The sequence below is a fragment of the Lepisosteus platostomus genome, chromosome 4, assembly GCF_059453375.1.
Source record: "Lepisosteus platostomus isolate fLepPlt1 chromosome 4, fLepPlt1.hap1, whole genome shotgun sequence".
NCBI classification, from domain to species: Eukaryota; Metazoa; Chordata; class Actinopteri; order Semionotiformes; family Lepisosteidae; genus Lepisosteus; species Lepisosteus platostomus.
The window spans coordinates 61,221,382-61,244,658 of record NC_142614.1 but is presented as its reverse complement, the minus strand read 5'-3'; the positions used below and the strand labels follow the sequence as shown (position 1 = coordinate 61,244,658).

The window sequence follows — 23,277 nt, the reverse complement described above, 5'->3', positions numbered from 1 at the left end:
GTGGGAGTGTACCGAAGGCTAGTCTCAGTATCGACTCTTGATTTGTGAAACAAGAAATGAAATGCATTTTTCATCCACTAGGTGGCAAAGCAAAAATCAAGATTGCCGTGCAATGATACAGTACATATGATAGTGATTCATTCTTCACAATTCATTGCAAAATATTTTCACCAGTGTCAAGTTTCACACTGAAAACATAATGATTCTTTTATATGTGTGTATGTTCTCATTTTATGTAGTCTTGATTAATTATTATGTTTAAAATATTTGATTAAATCTTTTAGACTGGATTGCTGCATTTCGTTTGTGCAATGGTACAGTATGGAGCCTAATATTTAGTTAATAAGCTATAGGCAGCAATACAAAAATATTGTTTATAATACTCCCCAAACAAACAGCTATTAAAATTGATGTTGTGTGCTTGTTGAACAATATATAAAATCTAAAAAATATAAATATATAAAAAATACCAATAAGAAAAAAACATATAATAACCACATCGTAACATATTAAAATCAAGACAAATCGTTCACCACTAGGAACACATTTGGGGGGATATTACATCTGTTGCAATGATTCGAACGTTATTATTGATTTTAAATTATTAATGTCACAAATCCATATTTAATAATGCAGTAGGATTTAATTTCCATTTGAAAATAATGCAGCAAAATATATAAATATATAAAACACGGCACAAAGCCTATTAAATGTGACTCATTATTAAAGTGTTGTACTAAGGCTTTAGTTTGCTCAGGAACCACAAAGGAAACAACTGCTCTAAATTCGTTCATTATTTATACAGTGAACCCAGTCTTACACTTAGTGCCTAGCAGGAAGAAAAGTTAACTATTCTAATGCCTCTAGCAGAAACAAGAGACCACAAGCTTAGATGGCTAACAGGACTGACACCAAGCAGACTAGCAGGGGGATGGAATGTAAACAAGCATCAGTATATACTGTACATACAGCACACAAAACAGCAGGGAGAAGGAATCAGGAACCACTTATAACAAACGTGCATTAACAACCCTAAACTCATACAGTGCTTGGCCACCAAGTGCGGGCAAGCAGTCTTTGTCCTGGATGAAGTCTTTGGGATATCTCATCCCCTTTTGTGTGCATATTACCAATCCATTAGAGGTGAGAACACCCTGACCAAGTCTTTACAATATTTTGAAAATATGTTTTGATTAGAGTCCTCATCTTCTTTTTTAAGATCTAGACTACAGGAACAGGATTTTCATTGTTTTCCTTGCAAATATGCTGAAACTGAAACCCAATTTCCCAAAAGATTGCATTTCCAGTAACATGTCAAATGTTTTGCCTTTTGAACAAAAATATAATAGTACTTGCATCTATCCATTTTCTAACTGCTTTATCCAATACAGGGTCACAGGGGAGCCAGCGCCTATCCTGGCAAGCAATAGGCCCAAGGCAAGATATACCCAGTCCGTAGCAGGAAACATAAAGACACAGAGACACACCAGGGCTAATTTTCCCAGAAGCCAATTATCCTTCCACAATGTCTTCAGACTCTGGGAGAAAACTGAAGCATCCAGAAGAAACCCACACAAACACCAGGAGATCATACAAGTTCCATGTAGACATGACCCCAAGAATTGAACCCAGCGCCACAGTGATGCAAGGTAGCAGTATTAACCACTGTGCTACTGTGCTGCCCTTCTACTGTTATTACATTGAAAAACATCTTACAATTTATATTGGGTATGTCTCAAGGGATGGTCAGGTTTTTTTTTCACACAATCTATTTCACCCACAGCACAGATATGGGGGCATTTTATTCTATTGTACATAATGTACTGTAACACCATGCTAGATGGCTCAGTGTCATGGATCTTTTAAGCAGGCATGTCACAGGACAAAAGACACACATTAGAAAGGATACCGTTTGGTAGACACTGATAAATTCAAGGATTTCATCCAGTTGTTTCTTGAAAGAAGCCCGGGTATCATCTTCAACAAGATTGTTCCAGATTGAGGGGAACTAGTTGCGGTGGTTCAGCCATCTGGTGAAGATGCTGAAGGTGTACTGGGAAGAGACCTTTGGGCAGACCCAGGATATGTTTGAGGGATTGTATCTCAGCTGGCCTGGGAGCACCTTGGAATCCACCAGGAGGATATGAAGACTGTTGCTGGGGAAACGGAAGTCTGATCGGCCCTGCTCAGCCAACCACCACAACCCTCACCAGGAGTAAGTGGTTAGAAAATGCATGGATGTAAAATGATTTAACACAGTCCCAGAAGGTCTTACTTTCTCTCCTTTGTGCGAATGCCAGCACGTTTTCTTCTTCTGGTCACTAAGCCTCACACACATACAGCTCAGAGTGTTACGGGAGCCGGTCCTGACTCCCGTGTTGAGTGTAGTTTAGGACCCTGTGCAGACGGTAAAATCCAGAAGTGACTGTAAAAGGGCTTAGGGGAAAACACAGTTAGGAAAGGAAGGGATGGCAAACAGGGGATGGTGCCGACAGTGATCAGGTGCAAGGGGGGTGCAAGTCCAGTGGGAGTCCAAAAGGGAAAAACAGGCGCAGTCCAAAATCCAAAACCGAGTGATCCATCCAAGACGAGACAGAGGTTAAATCCGGAACGGGATCCGGAACAGGAACAGGAGGTTAAAAACAGACTGATGAGGCCAGGCGCTCCAAGCCCCGGACTCAGCTAGGCCAGGTTGCCAATCCGAGGCCTAAGCCCTCAAGCCGTGGACAAAGGGCGACTTGATCTGTCTTCCATTGCAGAGCCCTGAGCTTCCGGGGCACCGGGTTTAATTAATGGTGAATTCAGGGACAGGTATACATGATCATGAAACTAAAAACACAAAGGGGTCGGAGGGCCCTCTAGAGGAGGGATGACAACCGTGACGTGACAGAGACACAGCTGCTCCCTTACAATCGTCTTTGAATGGTTTATATCTGGACATCCTCATGTTCCCTCACAAGTTCTGTAACATTTCCAGGTGCCCCCGGAGAAGGTCCTCTTTCTTCTGCCTGAGTAGCACCGTAGAATCCAAAATCAACATTTTTTTTTCTGTTTGTCGATGGGGGTTTTAGCACGTCTTCAAAAGACATTTCACACTTGGACTTGCAGTTGCTCTGTGCCCAATACAACAGAGCCTACAGCCCACATTCTCCACCGTACATGACATCGCCACGGGCAGTCCAGCATCAGAAACCTATAAGTAAGGTGATGCCTCAGGAAAACGGATGTACAAATGCAGCAATTAAGTGGAAGGCTTTTTATTTACGATGCACAGGAAATAAAACATAAAATTCTAGATCACTCTGATATCTAACTAAACGTCTACAGTTTCTTTCTAAACACAGTTAGGCAGATAATCCTTTTACTGGCATGCACAACAAAACCACAGTTCGAATCCAAGTACATATCTTTTGTGAGAACTCACTTGATCTCTCTGTATTGCTCATTTCCTTTCTCCCTTCTGTAGTTTTAGTAGGAAAGGATCTGTTACCTTCTCCCAATGTCACGCCCCACACTCTCCCTCGCAAATGGCGTACCATTCCCAAACCCACTGTTTCACAATCTCATTCCTAATTTAACCCATCACATTCCCACATGCACCAGATTCCACAAATTCTCACTCCCGAACCAGTTATCCAACCACATCCCTTTCCTTTCAGTATTTAAAGTTCCCTCATACACCAACCTATGCTCACTATTGAGAAGACTCCAGTAGAATTCTCGTGTGCGTGTGCGTGTGCGTGTGCGTGTGCGTGTGCGTGTGCGTGTGCGTGTGCGCTTCTAAGCCTTTTGACTGATCTCCTGGTACCAAATCTTTGCTCCTGCCTTTTGACCATGCCTTTTGGATTTCCCTCGTTACCGGACTCTTTGCCTCCCTAATTGATTATGTTCCCCCTGGATTATGTCTTTTGGATTGTCCCTGTGCTACTCCGCATTCAGCGAGATTCACGGTTACGCATAAGGATCCTCCAATTCTACCAATTGGTTTCCTGACACCTGAGCAGGAAATTGTTAGATTCCCTAGGTAACCTTTCCTTTCTGGTTTTATACACTTGACAATTATCTTTGTAAGACTGGTCAAGTGATATCCTTTCAAAATCATTCACATGACCTCCTGGGGGATGTATAGTAGCAGCTTTCGAATTAAACAAATATGATCTTGAAAATAAATATTGAAGACCCTGGTTTTGAAAGAGTAGTTCAAATATTAGAGTTTCAATCAACCCATCAGTGTTTATGTTTTATGACAGTCAGTGCTGAGCTATTTATTAAAGGTTACAAGAACAACACACACTAATACAAATGTAATGTACAGAAAAACTGAAGAAATGTTATATACACACAATTTACAGAAAGACTGATAAACAGTTAAATGATGCTTAACTGTGAGAAAGTGTCACAGGAAAAGAAACTATTGACCTAAAACATACACAAGCAGATCAGATTTGAACTGGTTATACTGTAGAATAGGTAATGAGAACAGTTGTGTCTTCAGTTTAGATTTTAGTAGGGAAAATGTACTGTATACAGACAAAATAAACAGATCTTTAGACATATTTTGACATAGAAGTATATCACACAGCCATAAAGCAGCGGGAAGCAATATATATATATACCATTCAGTGTATATTATCACATGTATTTGTACTGTGTGTAAATATTTCTACACAGATGTTGGATTAGATTTATTTTGTGCATGTAGTTGAAGATAATATCGGGGAGTGAGTTATAACTGTGTCTAAGAAATAGGAGTATCTTTGTGTTTCTCTGTTTTTACACATCAATGCAAGACAACTTTTAAATTGTACAATTACGAAGACATTATCATCAAATTTAAACAATAAGCTTCTTTGGCACTCTTCACCATGTGATTCAATGAAAAATGATGGCTACAAAAAATATTTTATTGCTTTTCAACAAGCTCTTCTGATGTGGGTTTAGTTGTTTAAAACAGATTTTCTTTTATTGTTGAACAGTTATATTGTGCTTGATGTTTGATTTCAGAACACAGGAGCCCTAGTGCTTAGTATTTCAATGAATAAGAAGACAGTTTAACTGATTTTAATTTTTCACTTAGATATCCCGGTGTATGCTGTTTCCTTGGATATGTTTACATCTCTGAAACAAAGCCAGCTTCTAACTCATGTCATTAGAGAAGATCTTACATTTCCAGGAATTCTGCTCTCGCTACTGCTGCTTGCTGTGGAATGAATAGGAAGTATTGTAATCATGCATTAGGGAGAGGGATGAAAAACTGAAACATGCTGCTTATCATGCAGAAGCTTAAGCTTCATGTAAAAAATATTGAAAATAACTCAAAGCGCATATGAAGCATTTAATAAACAAGCTAAATTCCATAGAAGCCTAAAAAATGAATTGACTGAATTTAGCCATTTGGTTAATGAAGGCCCTTTGGCTAAAAATTGTGTTGTTTACAATTTTATGTCTTTCTTAGCCTTAAATAATTAAAGATTGAAATTGGATATAAATGGAATTATTCATAAACAAAAGCACCAGTATATAACCTTTAACCATGGTAACTGCCTTTTACAACATTCACAAAACACAAAGAAATAACATGAGATCATACTGGCACATTGAAAGTAAAAATTACCTTTGCAAGTATCAGACAACCAAAATCAGTTTGAAAATGAAAGTACTGTATACAGTACATGTCCACAGCAACACTGTGGTAATGGGTTGTGGAATTCAATGTAATTTGACAGAAGAACAAAGAAAGCTTCAGTTCTCTAATCAATAATGTATCATTCTTGAAGTCGGCTTCAAGATAGAGGCTTGTGAAAAAGACAGATAAATTATCTGAAGCGTCTGTGAAAAAGATAAATTTGTTTAAAGCATTCGCTCAATTAAGCAAGAAATGTTTCAATGAAGGGAGTCCTTGTCCTAGAGAGCTGAAGCATATTCTGATTTTTGTTCCAAATGGTCTGTAAATTACTTAATTGAACACACATCACCCGTTTAATTGATCACAGTTAATTGTTACTGGCCTTTTGAAATGGGTTGCTTAAAAGCTACCTATGAAACTCGTTAGACCGGGGCTCTCCACAACCAAGGATGGAGACCACTGTTTTAGGGAATCCTTCCATACATTACCTTTTATTCCTGGTAAGCATTGTATTGCATTGCCAATCCTGGAAAACATAAAAGGCAAAGTGAAACCACACTCACTTTATCGGGACTGGATCCAGTTCATTGCAGGGTACACACGCAACTTAGAAACATCAATTTCCCTGCTAGCCTGTCTCAGGGTAGTAAGTGGAAACTGAAGAATCCAGATAAACCACGAAGGAACACTTGTAGAACATGCAAACTCCTCACAGAATATCAAGGTACTACTGCTATTACGTTGTAAGGCTGCTTTGTTGCCTTGAGAAAAGAAACTAGTGTAGAAAGATGTTGTAATATTCAGCCCATATAACTCATTTGGTTGCCAGCAGTTACTGTAGCTGAGTAGTTAGAAACATCTCATCTGGCTGTTTCTTGAAAGAACTCAAGGTATCAGCTTATAGACTAGAGCATGGAGGGAGGCTTGATCCAGACTCCCATATTTCATAGTAAAAAGTGCCAATTATGAAAATCATCATAAAATAAAAGGAAAATTAACTACAGTACATGTACGTGTATGTATATTTCAATTTCACAAAAACATTAGCAGAGAGTTCGTTATCAGCAGCTGAATAATGGAAAAGGAGAGGATTTATCCTGCTGAGATGGGTGAAACCCAACTTCTCCAACATGTTCCCCTCCAAACAGAGAGATTCTGAACATAATCCAATTTACAGTACAAAATAAGAAAATAATGTTGAAAATGTTAAGCAGTCATTATGCTTATCTGGATGTATGGTTGCTAGTAACTGATTTCTTATGGTCTTATTCAGATGTTTCTCAGAGGATCCCAAATAAATTACTTTAACAACATGCTTGGTTGGTTCCGGCCCCTCATACAGTAACTTTTAGGGTGAACATATCTCTCCTTTTTAAGGTCCTACAGTACTGCATATGCATCCAATCACGATTTCCACAATGCTGCACCCTCATTTCAACACTGAGCTTGAAGCAGTCCCTTGGACTGACACTGTCAACTAGGATTTTGAATATTTACGTAAATCAACTCTCCTTGCAATCTACTTGTTTGGCTGGGTGTGATTACTCTTTGAGAACATCAACTATTCTTGTATCTGCAAGAATGCACATCGTTACAATTTTACAACGCAGAGTCCATGGGAAGCCTAGACATATTTGTGCTTGCAGCAGTTAGATGCTCTCAGGCAGCCTAGTTCAGTCACAGGCAGCTCATTTACACACAGACCAACATAAACCAGGTGCACTAAGATAATCTTTTCAGTGCGCCCACACTCCTTTCAAGTCTATAACATTGATTTGAACCAGAACCAGAGTTCTTATAATCCAGCTGTATACTTTACAACCATTGCACAGTCACAGTATTAATTAACAGCATAACAACCTCAACACTCACTTTAGAAAAGGTTTATTTGCCTAAATTAAGGGAACAAAGCCTATAAATTCCAGATACTTAAAGCCAGTATTAATCATTAAACACTTAAATGGGTGTAATTGTTTTATTTTTTTAATAATGTAAATGTGGTATTTGATCTACAGTGTAGTGTTTTCTGTGAAAAGGCTCTTCTGAAACGTTTTCACGCACACTGTAATATATTTTGTAAATAAAAGTATCTGAAAATATGAGTGTGCATGAATAAGTACATATTAGGTGATCAATGTATATTTCAATGTATATCAACCCCTATAACTATGAGTTTGTTTCAAACATCATTATTGTTACTGAAATTACAAATATTAACACATTTGATCATTATTATTTGATACTCTAATGAATGTTTTCTTTTCTTTCAGATTAGGTACTTTGGACCTGCTAGTAAAACACTTCACCCCAAATCCATGAAAATATATTAATACATTAAATCAGGAAAAATACATGGAAAATATTATTGACTTGAGAGTTGAAAAGTAAGAACCAGTGTGTGCCTCATAAAAAGACATAAAAAGACAAATATACAAAAACAGTACTGTATATGTGATGAAAATACTACTAGAAAATAATAATAAAAATGAATTGCATTTATAGTGTTTTTTACCCCAAAGAATCCAAAAGCCCTTTACATACTGTACAGGAGGAGACCTACTGTATTTCATCCACCACTGAAGAACAGCCCCGCTACACAGCAGATCAGGAGAAATTAAAAAATTGCATCACCAGCTAAAACAAAGGGGATCTTTAAGGAGGCCAGATTGTACTGGCCCACAGTGGAATTTAGGCACTTAACACCCTAATTCTTTCAAAGAGTGCTGTGGGCTCTTTAATGACCTAGTAGTCAAGGGTTTAGTTTAATTCAAAGAACTGCACCACAGTGTCCCCACTCACCATACTGAGGTACTGGTCTGGAAATTGTCCCACCTGCCTGTCCAGCAGCAGAACTGATCGGAGCAGCCTGGTCTGCCTTGGGGGTCACAAATTCCAGTAAAACCAGGAGCTGTCTTGCTTAGTTTTTCAGGCATGATTGTGTCAAACTACGAAATGTAATAACATTACTATCAATAATAATAATAGCTGAAAATATTTTTTTGCGTTACCCTGGTATATCAACTGGTTAAAAATAAATGTTTTTAAGGTAATAACAGACACAATCATAAAAAGCTGTATTTGTAAGGCACATACTGTATACCCGCACTGTGTATATATCGTCTCTACAGTATATCTGTCATACAGTATATTATATTTGAGATCTTGCGGTCAGCACTAATCTTACTTGATATTTTGCACTTAAACCACGGACTATTTTTTTTTTGTTGTTGCTGAATTGTGCTTTGCCATCCACAGGTTAATTGGAGCTACTTCTGTGTCTGCGTGTGCTTTCCTTCAGTTTGTCAGATTCTTCCCTCCCCAATTACTAACGTCACTGTTAGGAGTGGATGGTGTGTATAATAAAATTACATGCATGGAAAAGAGGAAAAGCGGATAAAGAACGGAGAATTTCTTTCATGCAGTGTGTCTTGATGCAAAATAATTTAATGAGATACTTCTCTACGGACATTTCCGGGATTGTTACCGTTCCCCATTTTGCGTGTCATGTACCTGGGGTTCTGGTCATTTTTTTTTCCGTAGGGTTTCCATCTGGAGATAACTGTATTCCTGTCTAGTGGATTGGAGTGAAAGTCCGCCATATTCTGCCTTACCACGCCCGGGAGTCGAGCAATTGAGAAAAGGGCTGTATAAATATATTTATTTATGTGTTTTTTTTACCATATACATAAAAGGAAAAAGCATACAGTCTGGAGACTGAATTTCAATTAATAATACAACAAAGAAGATTTTAAGAAATCATCTAGCAAGGATGAAAACCCTTTACAAGATTAGGTAGAGAAAGGCTACGGAGGCTTTCTGAAAGGATCTGTTGCTCAAACTGAGAAAGAAAAGCAGATTAGCCCTGTTAGGATTTTAATAGGGTTCCAGGGGGTTATTTAGAGTTACTGTTTTGTTTAAGAGGAGCTGCAGATTATCAGAAAGAGAAACCAAAAGGGGGGGAGGGGGGCAATTATTACAAAAAAAATCTTGGTCATTTTTTGTTTTGTTTTTCTTTTTTTTTTAAATTCCATTAATCGTGAATGTGTTCGCGTTTTGTGCCGACTGGACTGAGATTTCTCTTCCAAAAGCCGCAAAGGATTTTGATGTTTTATTTTCGCGGGCGCTGTTATTGAAAACATTGTACAATTAAAAGGCACTAGAGTGAAGGAGATTTTTTTTTTTGGAAGAATGACTCTGGAGTCCATCATGGCGTGCTGCCTTAGTGAGGAGGCGAAAGAAGCTAGACGGATCAACGACGAGATCGAAAGGCAGCTCCGCCGGGACAAGAGAGACGCTCGCCGGGAGCTCAAATTGCTATTACTCGGTAAGAAGCAGCAGCGGAGAACGAATATTTAGCCGCGCACAAACAAAATAATTTTCACGCTCAGGCGAAGGAGCGATAGCGTTTTAGTGCTGGTACACTTACAAAACAGCGGTTAATGTCATGCAAATAAGGTGGTTTCAAGGAAATTTTCACAAGAGTCCGGGGTTTAAACTGCTAACGGTTATTTTCTTATTTCTGTCAGTGATTTGTTAGCGATAATTTAGTGTTTTTCATTTTACGAACGCGCTTCTATTTTCAATAATATAATTTGTCATGTAGTTTCCGCCCTTATTCCGAAAAGGCCAAAGTCTGGGTGCTTTATTGATGGCTATAAGAGGTTCAGAAATTCCTTGCCTGCAAATTATTAACTTAAAATTCATAAATGGCTATGTGGTATACGTTCAAATGCTAAGGTTTCTGAGATCACATCAAAACATATAAACAAATATTTCGCTTAAAAGTAGCCTTTTGACAGCTCTAACATATTGAATCAGGGTTGTAAGTGCAATTCATTTTTTTACTCTGTACATTTTTGTAATTACTAATACAAGATTATCATTGTACATGAGGAATCAAAAGTGCGTTTTAGGTCAGTGATAAGATCTTGCAGGGGCTCCATGTTAATTTATCAATAAATCTAAGAATGATGGCGCTTCTTAGAAATCATAAAGGCTGTTTTGGATACACCGTTTTATACGGTGAACAGCTATACTTAGAGCATGGTGTTGTATAGTCAACTGTACAGGTTTTCTTTATTCTCACTTCAGTTTAAACATTACTAAAGTAAAAATATTGCGTTTTTAGCTCGGTATAGCAACGTCCTTTCATTCGGCAATAGAATAATAATCTTTTGTAAATGTGTGAACCTCCCATAAAAGCCTTGGCATGCTTAACGGATCTTTGGTTCTTTGGGGGGCGTATTTGTTTTTAAATAGTTTAAATTATGTATTTTAACGAGCTGCGAAACAATTGTGGCATCTGTTAAGCTATCGCATTGGTAAAAGCCCATCAGACTATCAATGAAATAAGTTTTTCATGAAAATGCTCGAAGTATTTTTTTAAGATAAAATTGTTCTTCAGAAAGTCAGTGTTAAAGCAGCATACATGATTCTTGCATTGCATAGTAATCGACTTGAGTAAATAAGGTAGGAATCTTTCTGTTCTTAACTAGCTGCTGTACAGCACCTTCTTTAGTCTCTTCTGTGGTTTTTAGGACGAGGGCTGCTTCTAGTACTTCACCAGAATGTCTTTACTGTTATTTTCTCGCAAGATACCACAGGTTGCTTTTCATATCCAGATTCACGGTTGATGTAAAAACTCTGTCATGAACCTCTCATAGACATTTGAAAAATTCACAGACGCGTTTATAAAAATGGAGGATGTTTCTTAATTTGGGTTTGAATCAAAAGGCTTGATACCAGAATAATAGCATCCCAATAAATCCAACCTGATAAAATCCCGTAATGTCGGGGCAAAAGGCACACTGCAGAGCTGAGAGTGGAAGATCTTTAAATCTATCTTCCAACTAAGGGATTTTATTACAGGCGTTGGGGAGGGTATCGTGAGTAATTGAGGTCTGCAATCTTCTTGCCTGGCCTCACCACATGTCTGCTGGTGGAGTGGATTCTGGAGGCTGTGATGCGAGTTTGGGGCCCACAGAGTATCTCCATTTGTGAAGTCCTCAGCGGAGCCAAGACACAGATGGATCCTTTGCGGACCTTTGCTGCCTGAACTTTGTACTTGTTCTGCCAGTTGCATGATGGAGCAAACTACCTAAAATGTGCAAAACAAAACTAGACCTGTGGGCATGTGAACCAAGTTTAAAGGATAGAGCAATGGTGTAAAAAAAAAATGCAAGTATCATTTTTGAAAGAGAGTGCATTGCTAGACATGCCCTTTGACATGTAGGCATTTTTGTTGTCCACATTGGACATGCAAAACGGGGATGTAGACTGCATGTTCTTGTTTTATCTTTTTGGTATACTGGTTAGTGCTTCTGTTCAAATCTTATTTAGGAATTACCCGTTTGAGGTGCATTGAAACCCACTGGTATCATGATGCATGATGTTTATTAAACAAAATGAACTGTCACATCACAAGTTCTCTGGCTGTGCTGCCAAGGAGTACATTACAAGGTCCAGTTAAGTTATTTTCTAAGCTTGTTTGTGTTGAGGTGCTGGGGGGTTGACTTTCATGGCCTAAGCCTTTTCAAGTTTTTAACTGGACTCATAGATTTACTGTAAAGCCATTTTAATTTGCGTTTTATTTATTGTTTATATTTACTGGTAAGCATGACAGTAACAACGTTTTACAGTACAGTAAATGTGCATTTTAATGTTGGATGAATACATATTTAAAATAATAGAGAATAAGATCAAATGGATTTTGTTTCACTGTATGAGAACCATACAGACACAACATCTTTGCTGTCTATTACAGATCCAACGTTTCCTAGTATATGTTGTTCTTACTTAAAATGACACTTTTTCCCCCGAAATGACTTTCAAATTTAAGGTGGTAGAGGTGTGGATTATGCAATCTGCTGACATACCTTGGCAGGATATTTCCTAATTGTGCGTAAATGGGGCTCTTGTTAGAATACTGTGGCCAACAACTAAACGATTTTTACCATTACTTTTTGTTAAATCATTACAATAAATGTTATGTCCTGAAATAGGTAACTGAAATACTTATTAAAAGTTGAAGTTTTGTTCTCAGAACATCTTTCTCTGACTTTGAAACCTAAGTATCCATGTAATTAGCAGTAATAAAGTATGAATGTAAAATGACACAGGTTTTGGCTAAGTAACGATAAAGAAGCAAGAAATATCTAGCTGCTTTGCCTTTTCAGGTCTATCGTTGATGTTTGAGAGACCCAGGAAAAGTTGGCACTTCATTTTGTGTTAAAGGCGCGATGAAAGCTTACACCAGGTTTGTGCATAGGGTGTACACCTTGTAGTTGTTCATTGTTTTCAAAGCAGTTGCTCACTTTGCCTAAAGGGAAATAGAAAAGTATGTTATGGCAGGTTGAACAGGTATGTTTAGGTTGATAGTGAAATGTGATAGTGAAAGCAGAGAGAATTTTACTGTTTCGGTGTCTCGCACGCATAAGCACAGCGCACTGCATGCACAAATCACTGAATTCCTTCATTTAGAAATTGTGCAAACAAGTGCAGCATCTCAATATTATTTAATGTCTTATTAAAACTATTTTACACAACTTGATATTTTGAGCTCTCACTTTAGTGGAACACAGTATAGCAGTATGACAACAACTTAAAAAGTACAGGATCTGTAATTTTCCATAATATAGCCCGCGTTTTTTAAAAGATTCACATCACGTCTAAAGGGGTGTGTACTTTTTCAAGTGAGATTGATTGGTGAACGTTGTTATACATTCATTGAGAAATCATACAAAGCAACAAACTTGTTTTAGCTTGTTTAGAATTTTGCTTGGTCTCCCCACACAGTGATTATTCTATTGTCCTGTAATGTAAGGGAAAGACTTGCCTAGATCTAGTCTGTTAAGGACAAAAGTACTCCCCCTCCTGCATGCAAAATTCTATAGTGTAATTATTGTTGTTTTCGTAAATGATTTTACATTTTTGCTGGGGTATATAACCTTATGTTTATTATTATTGACATACAGTAGTTTTTTCGATACATTGTTGGCACATCGTGACAAACTGTACTCCATATTTATTCAGCATCTTGGACTGGAAATAATGAACAATCCTATTATGAATGAACAATCTTATTATTTTCACAACAGGCAAGACTAAGTAATTATTCTGTTGATCCCCACTTCAAAAAACAATATATTTATGTATATATCAAAGTGGAGGTCTTTTCTAAACCTTGAATGATGGTTGGAATCTGTACATTTAGCTTGCTGTTGATATATACTGTATCTTACTCCTAACTAAACTGTTCACTGACTGCTTAGATGTAAATTGTAATTGGGATAGGTTGAAGTTATAAATGAAGCACTTTATTCAGTACTGAGGTTTCTGAACAGTTTTTGTGTTTTTTAATAATGACCTATATAATAATTTATATAGAAAGTTCCTTCTTACTAGGTTAAAATATTGAGAAGGGCTGACACAGACGTTTAGTTGTTTTGAGTTACCATGATTGCATTCTCAAAAAAACCTTGTAGCTCTTTTTTAGCCTGGGACAGATGTCTCATGGCTGTTTTCAGTAGCCAAGAGAAAAGACACTTGGATACCTTCTTAAGTTGTGAATAAGAATTAACCACATATAGCCTTTGAATTTTAATAGGCATAGACACTTCAGAAATACAGAATCCTAATGTTTTAACAGGATTTGGTAGGATAAAGTTAAGTGTCTTTTGTAATTGGGTTTTGTGCTGTCATGTTACAGATTTCTATTCAGAATGTTTAAAATTTGCTAGAAGCATACTGTAGGTCACAGTGCATGCAAATAAGATGCCCCAACACAAGTGATCAGTTAGCTCAGGGTTTTGGGGCTGACCTTGATACTGGGGACCCATATACCTGCTGACTTTTGTTCTAGCTGAACTCTTTATTTAACCGAATCGAACAGCCGAGTTGCTTGGTCATCACCTTTGCAATTTTCATCTTCTCAAAACGTGAAGACCTTCGATTCTAGATACGTGTTAAAAAGCAGCTGCCAACACGTTTTAGTACAAAGGATGAAAAATAATCCTGTCGTGAGCTCAACAAAGTGTTCAGTCATGTACCCAAGATCACAGCTGTGCTTAAAAGCAGCAGGCACGTGGATCTGTGAATGCTGGGTGCCCTACATGCAGTGGCATTAAGATTTTAGATGAAATATAAGGGCATAAGCATGTGTGAGATACAGAACACTTGAAACGCATCCTCTCAGTGCCATTTCATTCTTATTTAAAAAATATCTTGATGTGGGGGATCTGTCCACCGGTTCAGTAAGTGGGAGGCATCTTGTTGTGGTGGACTTAGAAAGACTGCTGTACAAACTGCCTTTAGCTTGATTCGGTATAGGTCCACTGCTAGATAGCCATCTGTCATCTTTATCACTGCAGCTCCAGCTCTTTCGAACTGTATCTGTCAGTTTGGCACAGTTTGATTTCAGCTTCAGGGCAACCGCTAAGTGCTGTTAATGTAGAAGTGAGAAGGGGTGTCTTTTTACAGTCAGCGTAATTTAGAGCACATTTCCTGCACTGTACCTGGTTTCACAGATTTATTAGGCAAATGTCAAGCTGGCAGTAAGATAACACAAATACACTGTTAATTCTGAATACTGATCACGTGTAAAACTATAATTTCTACACACCATCTCTTTTAAACCCGCACTTATGATCAGAGCAGTATGTAGATTTAATAAATGTGCTTAGTAAAATCTTTAAATTACAGAAGGAAGCCTTGAGAGTCCCAGCTCTTCTTTTTTTTTCATTTCTCCCTTGTAATCCTTCAAGCTACGGACTGTAGCTGTAACAGCAAAGAACATAAACCTGATGCACAAAGATGTCTCTTGATCGATGCCCGAGAATAATGACAAGAACATGCATCTTCATTTAAATAGCATGGAGAGGCTGTTCTGGTACAGTTGACATTGTAGCAATTGTTACACAGGATGACAGGGGAATTATATATAGCCTGCCTATTAAGTAATACTTTTAAAGTGCTCTGTGTGCCCCATCTGGTATATCCCCTACTGGGAGCAAGTGTACCATCTCTTTTGCTGTCTGATCCAAACAGTTCACATTTGCAGCAGACCTGGTCGCTAGAAGCTAATAGATTATAAGGTACAGTATCATTTGAGCCCAACGATACTGTTGGCCTCTAAATACTGCGCAGTAAAATCCCAATTTGCAAGGAGTAAGCTAGTGTCTGTATGCATGGTATTGGTTTAGTTTGCAAACAAAAATCTCTTCATTTTTCAAAATGGATTTGTATTTTTTATTAAACTCATGCACTTGAGCTCTAAGTGGCCATGAAAGATTGAATTTGCCATGCCAAAGTTTGTGGCTGTCCATGATTTTTCTTTTTTTTAGTAATGTAAGGAGATTACTGACCATTTCAAGGTAGCAGTAGTAAAAATATTTTGGAAATTCTTAATTGTAGTTAGAGGTAAAGTTCCTCAATGCTATACAACTAAGCAATCTAAATAGAAAATATAAAATGTGAAAAGTTTGGTGTCCAGGTGCTGTGACCCATCTGCAGGGGTGTTTTGTCTATTCTAGGATTCATTTATGTAATATGCACAAAAAACTACTTTCACCAAAGTTTTGGTCAACTTGTTCCGAACCCAGTCAAGTACCGTATTTTTAAAGTTTTTTTTGTACTCTGTGCTGTTGATATTTTGTTCCATATCTCCCTTAATGATATCGGAATATAGTGTGAAATTTGGAACTTTGAATTCACCCCGTTTCCCAGGGCCAAAGATGTGACTGTACACCGAAGAGTAAGGGAGGTAGATCTGACTTCACAGGCCCACTGTAGTCTTTTCTGCTGGTGAGAAGGCAACTTCAGAGCACAGACCTGCAGGCCAGCCAGGTGGGGGGGCACTTTTGGACAGGCTCTGATAAATGTGTGCTGATGTTTTCAGGACGCCATTGGTGGTGTTTGATCTCCATCTGGGTCTCCAATATGTAATTTTTGCATTAAACAATGGTAAATAATCAACAAATAAGTTGAACATAAACATGTTTAGAAAGTGGGCGAATTATATTTTGTATAATCTTTTTAAGGCATTAAAATATTGCGGAGCACACCACTATATGTAATCACTTCGCTCATAATATTTTGGTTCTGGTCATGAAAATGGCCGTAGCAATGAATGGAATGGTCAGCTTTTTATTTTCTAATAAAAGGTTCAGCTGCTCAAATGGGCGCACAGTTAAAATGGTCAAACCCGATAGCAGGGAATGTATTTATAATGAAAAGGGAAGCGGTCCCTATGGTGGCAGACAAGCTTTCAGTTCATTCTTGTCGGGTTAAGGCTCTCTCAGTTTTGTTGTTCTAAAAGGGATCATCAGAAACCAAATGTCACACTTGATTGTTTTGACTTCATGAACTATATAAAAACAGACAAATTCTCATGAATCATTTTATTACAATGTATGCGAGGTGGTAATTAAATGCATTGTCTGTTTGTCATGCGCTACATGACTGCGGTGAAAATAAGGTCCTTAATAAACCTGCCTACTCAGCAGGCAGACAACCCTGACAAAAGAGTTTTGCAGGCGTTTTCCTGTCACCTTTTTAAAGTGTTGGACATTCTGACATTGTCAAATGGACATTGTAAATATGTGAGCAACAATGTCTGTTTTTGTGGGGTTTTTTTCATAATGGTAATTACAACTACTTGCATTTCTTAGACTTTTCTAAGTCTAAAGGATCCCAACTCGTTGTGCATATAGCGAAAGGGACCCGCTTCATCTAGTGCTGATGTTTAATGCCCAGCCGGGAGCCAGCAGGTCAGGTGGAGAAGTGAGAAATTGACCCCCCTGCAGAATAAGTGGGGAAATTCCAGGCCAGATTCTGCAAACTTGAGCAGCATTTAGCCAGTGTGGGATTTAGTTGCAATTCAGTGACCCACATGAACCACTTGTTGCAATTAAATATTGTATTTTCACCACATTTAACAATGAAAGTTGTGAGGTTTTTTTCATTTTATAATGCACTTTACATTTTCTTGGCTCAAAGTTATTGATATATATAAATATATGATTTTTGCATTTTAATCCAGTGTTACAAACTACTGAGCATGTTTTGGGGGTCATAGTGCAAATTATTTTTTAAATTTCGGAATAGATCATACAGTATAATTTGAGCAGTCAACTATGTTATATGTGACAGAATTAATTTGTTAACCTCCTGCTTTTGAGATTAATGGAGATACCTCTCATTTATTGGGATTTTGTATGGATGAAGATAGTAAAACAGTGATACTATGATCAGTGGATATAGGGTCAATATGAGCCAAATTGGTTGGCCTTACATTCTTTGTAGCAGCATGATATAATGGATAGGGCTCTCTACTCTACTACGGAGTGTACTGTAGGCTCATGATTTCAGATCTTGAATGGGATGCTGCTGTTGTTTCTATGAATAAGGCCCTTTTCACAAACTGCTGAAGAAAATGCTCTTTGCGTTGGTCGTCATGGTAACTGAGAATATGTTTTAATTTGACTTAACTGATAATATATCGGAATAAAAAGTGCATGTACCATTTTTGCTGAATAATGCTATCAGATGAAGCAAATGGTAATTGGGCACAATTGATGTTGCCAGTCTACAGATTTCAGTGGATTGAGGCCTATGTGTTGAAATTTTGGCCATATCTAATGTCTTTCTCATTTTGGTAAAGTTTTAAGTTGGAGTTTCATTTCACTTTTGTTTGGTAATGCCAAATTACAGTGGTTCATGAAGTGAAATTTTGAACTGACGTTTTTTGAAAGTAGTATATGATGTAAACTGTTTCTGAAACCTGATTTTCAGTCCGCAGCCTTGTAGATTTTGTACGGTGCCCTAAGCCTGAGGTGAAATCTATAAAACCATTGTAATCCTTCTTTAATATAATTTTCACTCCTAGTAAGGCAAAAGAAGAAAGCGATTTGTAGTTCAGTCTAGAAGCTAGGTGAGATAATAAGGCTTTCATTGGCAGAGGCAGTGAAGAATAATATTTGCTCTTTGGGAAACTCAGTATAAGAGGGTCTCACTCAGTGTGCTGCCCAATGTATGTGCAGATGACAAGTTTACTAATTCTTACTGTACTTTTATGCAGAAGAAGCAGCAACTGAAATTGACAGTCAGGTTATGTTAACAGAGTTGCAGTCCTGTTTAAACAATCAGACAGACGAGGGCAAACAGCAGAACTGGTGCACATGACTTTTGGGAAATTTGTGAGTCTGTAGATACACCCTGACTGACCAGACATACATAATGTGACAAGTCACACATTCGTGACATAAATGCAGCCTATATGTTCTGTAGGAGTTGCAATGCTAAATCCTGTAACTAAAAACTCAATACATTTTTTACTCATTTCCTCTGTTTTATTCTTCTTTCATTTATTAAAGTTAGATATCTGTGTTCTTGTTAGGTTAAAAAAAATCTTACTGAAATCTTAGTCATTTTCAGCTCTGAACGGTGAATATCTAGTGCCTGTTTTCACGACGTGACATGACGTGATCATACTATATCTTTTATTGACCTAAACTGAGGAGTTTTTAATAATTTATTTTCTTGATACACACTCCTCTAGGATTTCCATTTGCCACGTTCATCACATGCACACCATTATTATTAGACATAAGATCAAGTAAGAATTAAAGGACGCCTGTCTACCAAAGAGCGCGATACATTTAAGATGTGTGTAAGAATGTATACATTTATCAACAGAATCCATTTATCAAAATGAAAGTTCTCTATTGTGAAAATATTGATTAGAGAAAAGTGTTGTAGAAGGTATAGCAGCAGTAAATATTGCCAAACATTTGCAGATATCCACAAGAGCCCTGAGCTCTCAATTTGTACAGTCCCTTACTTCATTCACTATAGCTTGTTTGCTGTTTCCTGCCTTTTGAGACGCCACCATTCCTTGCCAGTGACTTTAGATTTTCATTTTTTATCAGATAGGGATCAATTATGGGTGTAGTGATGTCAAAGAAAGTTTTCATTGTAATGTCTGCAAGTGGTTTGTGCCATTGACTGACTTCAATAAAGTTCTACCATTGTCATCAGTCCAAGAATGGAGTACTTTTAAGGAAGTCCATATACAGTTCTTATATACGGTGTTGGTTGCTTTCTTTAATTTAAATAGCTTACCACAAAATGTTTATGCAGGACTAATAATAAATAATTTCCCTGGCGGATATCTAGAATGGAAAATAGTGTCAGAGTAGTCTCACAGATCTGGACAGAACACAAAATACGATTGATAAAAATACCAATAAGCTTGGCTCTCTTTAATTAAAATGGTATTAGGTGGAATCTATAACATCAGAAAAATGTTAAGTAAAACAAGCCAACAACATCAAAAGAGACAGAATGTAATTAAGATGTGTCCTAAATGTGTCAGTACTGCTGGTTGCCTTTAAGGAGCTTGTCCCGAATTAAGACATTTTTCAGTAGACAGTTTTAATATTGATATAAATGTGTCTTATCTGGATGAAAGTGGAATGTTTCAGTTTTATCCCCTACGGAACTATCTTAGTATCCCAGGGCAAGACTAGGAAGTGAAATCATGTCTTAAAGGAAAATGCAATCAAAATAAGAGAAGTTTTAGCTCATTAGGAGTTGTGGGCAGTAGGTGAACCTGGCATGTGGTTAATGCTGTGTGGCAAGCTGAGGAGACGCTGGATGACTTAAATCACTAACCTTGCAGCTTAAGATCACTAGTGTACGGTCTGCTAATAACATATCCCATAGCAATACTTGACATTTGGTCCCAACCTGTTGGTTTCTTTGGTGAGTACCTTTACAGTGTGAGCCTCGCTCCAGCCCTTTAAAATTAACATTAGCAGAAACGTTACATTACATTAAAACCTGGAGATTGCCAGCCTCTAAAATAGAAATATTGAGGGTGTTAAGCAGAGTTAATTAATCCTAGGTTAGGTTAAGGATAAAGTGCTTGCATGAGCAGAGTGGCTAATTGGAGGCAAAACTGGTTTTTGTATTGTTAAGCCAATTGAGAGTACAAGACTACTGCAGGATGGGCAGCTAGCAGGATAAGCAGTGTAGCAAAACAGTGTTGGTAAACCCTTATAGCTGGGTGTGCAGGCACAACTGAGGTACAGGGTAAAGGGACTTGAACCCGTGTCCCGCTGGTAAAGAGTCATTGTTCGCAGCAGTAGAACTGCTGGTGTTCCAGCCAAGCTCTCTCTGAATCCCCCACACCCTTGCAAGCTAAACAAATCCCTTTTTGACTCTCAGTGGATTTCAGGATCAAGTGACGGAATGTGCACTTACTCCTGGTAGTTTTCCCACTATGTGCGTTTTCTCACTGTGGTCCTGGAGATTCTCCAATAACATGGGGAGCTCCCATTTGTTGAAGGGGTCAAGCAACAGGACAAATGGCAACTTTTCTCACTTTGACACTTCGCAGTTTTCTGTTTAGATAAGACTTTATTGATCCCGAAAGGAAATTGAGGTTATGAAATTCAGATTAGCTGAAATTGTTACCTTTCTGTTTTAATCTATCCCGTTAAAGAACACAGAGTTTAGCGGGGCATTGATCAGTCTTTCCTTTGTGTTCCTTGTGTAGTCAAGATCTGGAAGTGGTCAGTTCACGGGAAGAGTTATTAGGACCCTCCCCATGAACCTGTTCTAAGAAAGCAAGGACGTGCATCACCGGCATTCATGATCACTGACAGCTGAGGCCGTGTCTGGTCTTGATTTGTTGTATCAGCTGTCTGTGCCATTAACAGCTGCTGGATAAGAGAAGGAGGGTCTGCTACTTCTGGAGGTCCAGGTCGCATAAGGTGAACATTATTCAGATGTGTATGGTTCACTCTTTAGAATTCCCCTCTATACTGGATCTGTTGTCCTTGACTTACTGCTGCCTTGACATTCCAACCCAATGAGCAAGCAACTATAATCAGAGTTGTTGAGAAACAGTTCCTGATTGACCTGAAACTGTCCCATAAAATATTTTCCTAAAACGAATTCTAGAGCATCCACCGTCTGTTCTTTGTTCCAGTTTTGAGTGGCAGATCATCTTTTCTGCACTTTCAGTTGTGGTATTACCAAACAGGGGTTAATCTTTATTTCATGACTCGTAACAATCATCATATCATCACCGTGTTGAGGTCGTGTGTCTGTCTTTCTTACTCTTGATTCTTAGATTCCAGAACAGGTTTTTGCTGCTTTTTGTTAGACTGCAGTGAGAGTTTCAAGACTACTCTTCACCAGAAGGAACACTGTTCTCATTTTTATTTGAGTTGGGAAGAGAGAAAAATGTCTTAGTTTATAAATTCCATCTGCTTCTTTAGTTTTTGAAGTGGAAAGGGCTTAAAATGCATCTGATAGTGTCTGTGTATATGAAATATTTTATTTAACAATTAATTTAAATTCTACATTCTAAATTGGTCCTCCTTGTGTTTTTTATGTTATGGCTTTATGTGAGGAAATAGACATTAGTATTTAACAGTGTGTTCCTACAGTTCATTGCCTTCAGATTGACTGCAGATAGTTGTTTTATCTAAAGCAAGCTGTGTATCTAAAATTTGTTTCTTGCTTAACGGCTCTGTAAGCTTGTTCTTTGACTTGGGAGAGAGTACTTAATTCCATTGTTAAAACATGTACGTACTGTTAGAAAGTATTAAATGTTCGGTGTTCATTGTATAGTTCTAATATTCAGTAACACATTCATAATGTGGAGAGATTACTGAGTAGAGCATTGATTTATAGGTGTTATTAAAGATGTTAACTCGTCTCCATTTTAAAATACAGGATACCTTTAGTTCAGATCTTGTTGGTGCATTGTGTCTTTTCTGGTTAGATATGTCACAGGTCAGCTAAATATGTCTAAACTTTTTTCCTAGAGGGGAAATTTTGAATAAATAGTTCAGTAATCCTTTTCTGGTTCTTTGTGACATTAGGTCTTAGAACAAGTTAGGTCTCTAATATTTGAATGTAAAGGAAACAAAGGATTCTCTACTTTCCTAGCTTAAGCAAGGCTCAAAGTTAATGTGCATTTCTGTATTTAACAAGTGGTTCATATATTCATTAAGGCTTGCCCATTTTTTATAATTTAATGTTTCTTACAAAATTAACTGTTTCATGTCTTTTGCCATTTAATTCTCAAATGAAAATCTGATTTTGAAATTTGAACTATCCTTTCCTCTCAGTCCAAGCAATGAAGCAAAAGGGAAAAAATACAGGGCTCATCCTTGGTGCACCTGAAGACATTCACGTTCCAGTGCCTCTAAAATCAAATCCCTATGTTTGACACATTTAGAAAATGAGAGTAAACAGTTTTACGGTATTAAAATATTAAATATGTGAGCAAAGGTTAATTCTTCGCGATGGGGAATGATAATCCCCTGCCATGCAGTGTCAAAGGTGGAAAGCTGAGATGTGAAAAAATGCACTGTAGATGAGCAAATCAGGACATCCAGCTCTCTTTTAATTGTGGGTGTTTGCTCCATACTGCTCTGTTTTGATACATATACCTCTTTACCATGTCATTACCATGGTTCTGCCCAGTCATTTCATTGATTAGCAAAAATCTTTGAAATTTATATTTAGGTTTAAAAGATGGAAGTATGTTTTAGCCTGAGAACAGGAGGCCTTTTTTCTCACAGAAAGATGTGAGAGGGGTGCAAATTACCCAGCCTTGTTTTTGTAGCTGTCACCCT

The 23,277-nt window shown here is 37.7% G+C and overlaps 1 protein-coding gene across 1 annotated transcript in view; it reads left to right on the top strand.

Annotated features, from left to right (window-relative positions):
- Positions 1-8,953: 8,953 nt before the first annotated feature.
- The window catches only part of LOC148673556 (guanine nucleotide-binding protein G(q) subunit alpha), a 60,105-nt gene continuing 45,781 nt past the window's right edge, over positions 8,954-23,277 (top strand). The window contains exon 1 of the mRNA XM_088630162.1: positions 8,954-9,950. Within this exon, the coding sequence (XP_088486288.1) occupies positions 9,815-9,950 (136 nt within the window). The 5' untranslated portion in view covers positions 8,954-9,814. The remainder of the gene's footprint in view (positions 9,951-23,277) is intronic.